The following is a 6,776-nucleotide window of genomic DNA, read 5'->3' on the forward strand; positions in this document are numbered from 1 at the left end:
GCAGACGCTGCACGTGGACTTCTGCCGCAACGTGAGCGCCGCCGGCCTGCGCCACTTACGCGCCGCGTGCCCGCGCCTGACGCTGCGCGCCGAGCACAGCGCGGCCATGATCCCGGACCGGCTGCCGCGCGGAGCGCTCGGGCGCGGCCCCGCTAGGCCCGGGGGCCCGAGCCGCGAGGTGGACCTGGCTTCTGAGCCTCAGTTTCCCCAATCAGCGAGAGCGGGAGAAGAGGGTCTGCCTCACACTACGATTTAGCCATCTGTCTGCTCGAGATTAAATGAAAGGTTGCCTGGGAATGCCTCGGGTGCTGACTCACTGAACGCTAGCGCCTTTCCGGCCTACCTTCCGGTTTGATCTTGCCGTCACCAACGTGGAGGATTGCGGCCGCCATCCGAGTCCGAAGTGTGACCACGTGGCGGGCGGTGCGGTCCTTCTAGGGTGGCTGCTGGGGCTGGGGGATTAAGGTGGGATGCGCGCCAGGCAGGCGAGGGCGGCGCTTATGGCCCGCTGCGTGCGGGGCACTCTGGGAACCAGGCGGGGCGAACGCCCGGCTGTGTTGGCAGCCTGTTTAAGCCCCTTGACAAGCTGTTGGGAAGCTGAATTTGGACCTGCTGAGCGCCTGGACTTCGATTGGCTTGAGAGCGTTAGCTACAGGTGACCCACATCTAGTCAGCAAAGTAAGGGCTCCAGGCCATCTGGCAGCCTCCCAGTCGGTGCTAGGGACACCTGTTAAGGTGGTCCTAGGATCCTGGGGAAAACCTTTGTTAAATAGGGAAGGCAGTAGGTGGTGGGTGATACCCTGCCCGGCTCCCCGCGGTGAAAGGGGATCTTAAAAAAAATCACTTTACTGGTGACTTACAGTTCTTACCACAATCTATATCCATCCCTTGTGTCAAGCACATTTGTTGCCATCAAATGTTTTCTTTCTACTTGAGCCCTTGGTATCAGCTAATTTTTCCCTCCCTCTTCCATGATCCCTTGACAATTTATAAATTACTTTTTCACGCCTTACATCATGCGATGTCTCCCTTCACCCACTTTTCTGTTGTCCATCCTGTGCCCGTGTGGCTGGACCAGAGATGGAGATGTAAGGAATGAGGGTGGCTTCTGAGTGGCTAGGTTATTGTGGGAATCAAAGGGCCCTGGAGTCCCCCCACCCCCGCCAACTGCCTCAATACCCCAGCAATGCCCCTGGGGGAGCCAGCACCTCTCCCACCGCCTGAGGTGGAGGAGGGAAAGCCCCATTCCAGGCTTCCTGTGATTCCCCCCAATTTACCCACCATTTCTCTGGGCTCTGGAGGGAACGAGCATTGGCAGGGACTTAATTTCCTCCCACTGAAAGCATGCCCAGGCCTTCAGGAAGCTAAAGTCAACCACGGGCTTGGCTTCCATTAGCTTCAACAACCCCAAAGGCCTGAGTTGGAGGGTTAGCGCGGCGGATAAGGTAGGCCTGGGCTGTGGGCTCTAATGGATCCAGTATCTAATCCCTCACCCTTGATTTTTTTGCCCTATGAGGGTAGGTCAACTCTCTCAAAACCCCAGCTTGACCTGTACTGGGAACCACTGGAGAAGCTGGCTTATTGAATTCCTGAGAGGATTAGGAGGCTGTGTTTGTAAGCAGGGGTCCCTAGACTCAGCTGGATGGGCTGACCTTTGCCTGGCAGAGTTCATAAAGGAGATATTAACCCCCACATACCAAGATCAACAGATGCAGGATGAATGCAGTCATGAGGCCCTGTTGAATGTTTTTGGGGGCGGGGATGAGGGGAGGTTTAGAAAGTTTGCTGAAAAGTGGAATTCAAAGACCACAAATTTTTCATTAACTTCTTGAAGCCTCACTCTTAAATTCTAAGCTCCGTTTGGCCACAGAACCCCTGCCAAGCGGGGTTCCTGGCTGGAGGCTGGAGGAAGCTGTCCCAGAAGATGGGCAGGATGGCCCACAGCTGTCGACCAGCACCAGCTACTAATGCTTGACAGATGAAGCCTGCTTCCTGGGGTCACCTGACTCATGGTAACCCCCCTAGCGGGTAAGCTCAACAAGGCTCCACAGGGTTTTCTTGGCTGTCATCTTTTTCTCTTTTACACCATTTTATTGAGGGCTCTTACAGCTCTAATCACAATCCATACACCCATCGTGTCAAGCACATTTGTACTTATGTTGCTGTACGGCCGGATCAATACCAGGCCGGCTTCTAGCAGCAAGTGACCTTGAATCTCCCCCACCCATGCGGAGCTGACCAGAGCTGGCTGAAACAACTAGCAGCAAGTAACCTTGCATCTCCCACACACACCTGTGGAGCTGACCAGCGCTGGCTAATGGCCCGCTTTGTTCTTGGCCTGCAGCTCTTGACCCTCCACTCTGCACCCGGCACGAATACATCGGAACCAGGAAGACACCTTACATTCCAGAAACCCAGACCTACCTGTCCATATATAAGCATCACCCCTGTAGCCTGCAGGACTGTGGGACTTCGCCCAGGCGGGGTTTTTCTCCCCAATAAAGCCTGTTTGTTCTAATTCAACTGATTTGGTTTCTGGCGCCTCTGGACTACCTTAGTTGCCATCATTTTAAAAACATTTTCTTTCTACTTGAGCCCTTGGTATCAGCTAATTTCCCCCCTCTCCCCCATGAACTCTTGATAATTTATTAAAAAATTGTTCATGTCTTACACTGAGACTGCTGTCTCTGCTCACTTTTCTGTTTTCCATTCCCCTGGGAGGGGATTATAGATAGATCATCGCTACTCTCATTATTGGTCCTGAGGGGTTCTACTTGCCCTGGATCCCCTGTGTTGCTAACTCTTATCTGCACCAGTGGCCGGTGCTCTGGTTGAGCCAGGTTGTGAGTAGAATTGAGGGGAGGGCTGTAATCTTCACAGAAGCAGATTGCCAGGACTTTGTTCAACGGCACTGCTGGGTGGGGTAGCTAACAAGTGGTCTGCGCCACCCAGAGGCCTACGTGGCAGAGCACGGCGCCCTATATGATTGTAAAAACAACTTTTAAAGTTTGATTAATTAATCCACAGACTGTTCATCGGGCTCCTACCGACCTGGGAAACAGTGCTGGGCGCAGGGCACCAAGCCTTGAAGGTCAGAACAAGGCTGCTCCTTAAGGGCCTCTAGAGAAATCTTCAAATTTAAAGACAGAGGATCCAAGTTCTCTCCAGATTGCTTAAGGGCCCTAAAAGCTGAGTATTCGTTAACAGGTCAGCACACAGCGGTCCGCCCAGCCTGTCAGGGAGAGTAGAACTGCCCCGGAGGTTTTCTGAGCTGTGGTCTTCATGGCAGCAGCAGGGCCCCAGGACTTAGGGTAGGTTCAAACCCTTTCTTTTCCGGAGCAGCTGAGCATGTAACTGTTGCCTCCACAGGAGCTCAAAGAGCACCTGGGCCTTTTCCACTCCTCAGATCAAACTCAAGCTCCTCCCTCTCCCCCCGAGCAGCCCAAAGTCTAGGGGAAAAAGAAAGGGCAAGTAAAGCCACCGGCTGGCACAGTGCGCGTCACCCGAGTCCACCAGCTTCACAGAGCCTGAATCAGGGTTGCTGGTGGGGCTGCCCTGGCCCCCGGCCCCCTGGGTCACAGCAAGCTGGTAGCCAAGGTCAGAATTAAAAAACATGGGCCGGGGGGAGGGGAGGGTGCTTCAAAAAGCCTGTGGAAAAAGAATATATAATGGAATGTTTCCACAAACTGGTTGAAACATGCTTGTACATATCCACATGTTCTGAGTACTAGGTTATGTGATTCGGCTCATGTTCAAACCTATCTAATTCACACACAGTAGCCTCACTGACTGTCCAGCTTCCTGTTGTTCAGGGACCTGCTTCCAAAGGGACTCTCCCTTTTCCCTCCTGCAGCTGCAGTTAAGGAGGACTGGTTTTCGAGCATCTGGGAACTGGGATGCATTGCATGTTGCTATTTTCTAAAGAAAGTGGAACAATTCAGCAACCGAGTCACATCTGACACAGAAGCCTGGATGCTGACACCCCCAGTGGAAGTTCACTGCACTGGTAGGCAGGAGAAGTTCACATTCAAACACAGGTGGTACACACAGGAGTCAGTAACACAGGTACCTAGGGCCATCAAGCAAGGGTGTGATAGGTACCATTAAACGTCTGGTAAGCGCATTTACTTTGCACACAAGATACATGAGATACTGTGTGGAGTGTAGGAAGCCAGTATGTGCACGGCATTAGGTCATGTCTATTACATCCTGTTCTCCACTCGGGATTCCTCCACTGACCTCTATGTGGCTGGCGGTTACCTGAGGAATAAATGTTCTCCACAAATTATTTGAAAGGTTTCGCTCCCCTTTTGTCTTTGTGTGTGTGTGTGTGTGTGTGTGTGTGTGTACAACCGCATACATATGCAAACATAGATACATAGTTTCAGTTACCTAGTGCTGCTGTATTAGAAATAGCACAAGCAAATGATTTTAACAGAAATTTATTTTCTCACCATTTAAATAACTCGGTACCATTGCGTCCATTCCAATCCACAGTGACCCGGTGGTAGAAGCTCCACAGGGTAGAACAGGGTAGAAGCTCCCCTGTGACTTTCTGGGGCTGTAACTCTTTACAAGAGTCGAAAGCCCTGTCTTTCTCTCGAAGAGTGGATTTCGGAGGTTCAGAGCACCTGCTGAACGGGGAAACCTTTCTCTGTCAGCCTGAGAAAGGTCATTCTCTTTTCAGCTGCTTCTGCTTCATGGTTCCCTGGAGATCTGAGTGCCTTTGTCTCTGTCTGTCTGTCTCTCTTTCATACAAACCTTGTCCATTAAGTGCACTGGAAGCACGTATGACAAGATACTTGCTGTAGGTGAAGGCAACAGGTCACCCACCCAAAAGTCATGGCAGTGAAAACCTTCATGGCAGCTCATTCACACACTCGCACAACACACACACACACACACACACACACACACACACACACACACACGCACACACACACACACACTCAGACACCCCTGCACACCTGAGTGCAGCACCCTGGAGTTTGCAGATGGGGTGGGGCCAAATACCAGTTCCCTGCTCTCTCCCACCACCCAGCCTTCAAGGAAACAAAAGCCATTCATTCAGTCTCATTCATTCACAAGCTCAGGCATACATGCGAAAGGTCCACAAGCAATTTCTCTGCCTCCCCTTCCTCCTCCTTGGCTGCACTCTCTGCAGAGAGGAGGTTATAAACGGCCCTGCTCTTTAATCCCACTGGCGAATTATTGTGTCCTCTCAGATTCTTCACAGGCAGGGCCAGACGATGGACGTCCTTCTTGCTGAGCAGAGCCCAGCCCCACACTAGGTGCGCCGGGGCTGTCCAACAGGGTTGTTGTTAGCGTGCTGGACTTCAGGCCAACTGTGGCAAAGGGGCTCACGACATTTCCCTACACAGCCAAGGCCATCGCACAGCAGCCCGAGGACTGCTGCGTGGCCCCGTGGAAAGAGCACAGTCACTGGAATTAGACTTGGGTGGATTTCAGCCTCAACCGCTCCACTTACTAAGGCAGCCTCAACTTATTCATCTGTAAAAATGGGGATGATACCAAATTTAAAAGCAAAAACGAAACCAGCTGCCATTAAGTCACGCCTTGACCCCTGACGTCCACATGTCAACACGACGGGGCTCTGCAGGGCCTGCAATGAATGGCTTCAAAAAGAAGAGGTACAGGGGGCTGCCAGGCTTTCCTGTCAGTGCCTCTTGGTGGGCTCAAATCTCCGACACCTGTTAGCAGTCTTCCTGTAATAACACATTAAAGCATGGACAAACTCACTGCCGGGGAGTCAAAGCTGACTTGCAGCGACCCCTTGTGGGTTTCTGAGATAGTAACTATTTACGGGAAAACAAAGCCCCGTTTTCTCCCTTGAAGCTGCTAGGGGTTTCAAACTGCCAACCATGCACATCACAGCCCAACGAGTAACCCCTATAACCACTAGGGCTCCTCACATTCGCTCTGGCTAATTTTCTTTCCTGATCCAGAGGAGAGGTCTGGCATGATTACTGTATATATTTGAGCATAAGCCGGCCCAAATACCTGCTGAGGCACCTAAATTTACCACAAAAAACTGCATTAAAAATGTGCTGGAAACCTCGGCTTATACACGAGTATATATGGTATGCTATCTACAGAGGAGGCAATAATCAGCCTTGCAGTTCTGCCTTCTAATGAACCAGAGAAACCTCCAAAGGCATATGCTTCCGACAGCGGCAGGGAAGGGGCGCTGACCCAGCCACAAGGGGAGGCAGCTACCACAGACTCTTCCACCGGCTCCCAGGGTCTCAGCCCTGCACACGGCACTCTGGGGATGGGTGAAGACCCTAGATGACAGAAAGAAGAGCCCAGGGACGTCGATGGCCATAAGGTCATCTCCTATGCATTTCTGCAAGGCCTCGGTGACGTGCCCTCTGTGGGAAGGGCTGCCCCATCTCTGGGTGAGAGCGAGCAGCCGCAGGCTCCTCTGTACTAACGTCCACTGGTACTAACACAGGCAGCCCAGGCTCTGATTCCTGAATTTGCTTTATTTCTTTGTATAAGGAACCCTGCACAGGCAATTCAAATTAAAACAAAATAAATATATGAATATTCATGTAAAACTGTCCTTCCTAATGAACAATTATACACAATGTACAATTCCATGTTCACTTGGTGGGTTTACAAAAATGTACCATTCCCAACTAAAAAACGCACCAAAATAGTTCCATGCAAACTTATCAAAAGTGACCCAAAAATATGGAGGGAAAAACCTGACTGAGAGCACTTTGTCTTTTTTTTTTTTTTTTGGGGGGGGG

The 6,776-nt window shown here is 51.4% G+C and overlaps 1 protein-coding gene across 1 annotated transcript in view; it reads left to right on the forward strand.

Moving 5' to 3' along the window:
- The window catches only part of FBXL22 (F-box and leucine rich repeat protein 22), a 2,676-nt gene extending 2,420 nt beyond the window's left edge, over positions 1-256 (forward strand). The window contains 1 exon segment of the mRNA XM_004716300.2: positions 5-256. Coding sequence (XP_004716357.1) covers positions 5-256 — 252 coding nt within the window.
- Positions 257-6,776: the final 6,520 nt, after the last annotated feature.

Source organism: Echinops telfairi, unplaced genomic scaffold (genome assembly GCF_000313985.2).
Source record: "Echinops telfairi isolate 266 unplaced genomic scaffold, ASM31398v2 ScPeMD7_4048;HRSCAF=4782, whole genome shotgun sequence".
In the NCBI taxonomy this organism is placed as follows: domain Eukaryota; kingdom Metazoa; phylum Chordata; class Mammalia; order Afrosoricida; family Tenrecidae; genus Echinops; species Echinops telfairi.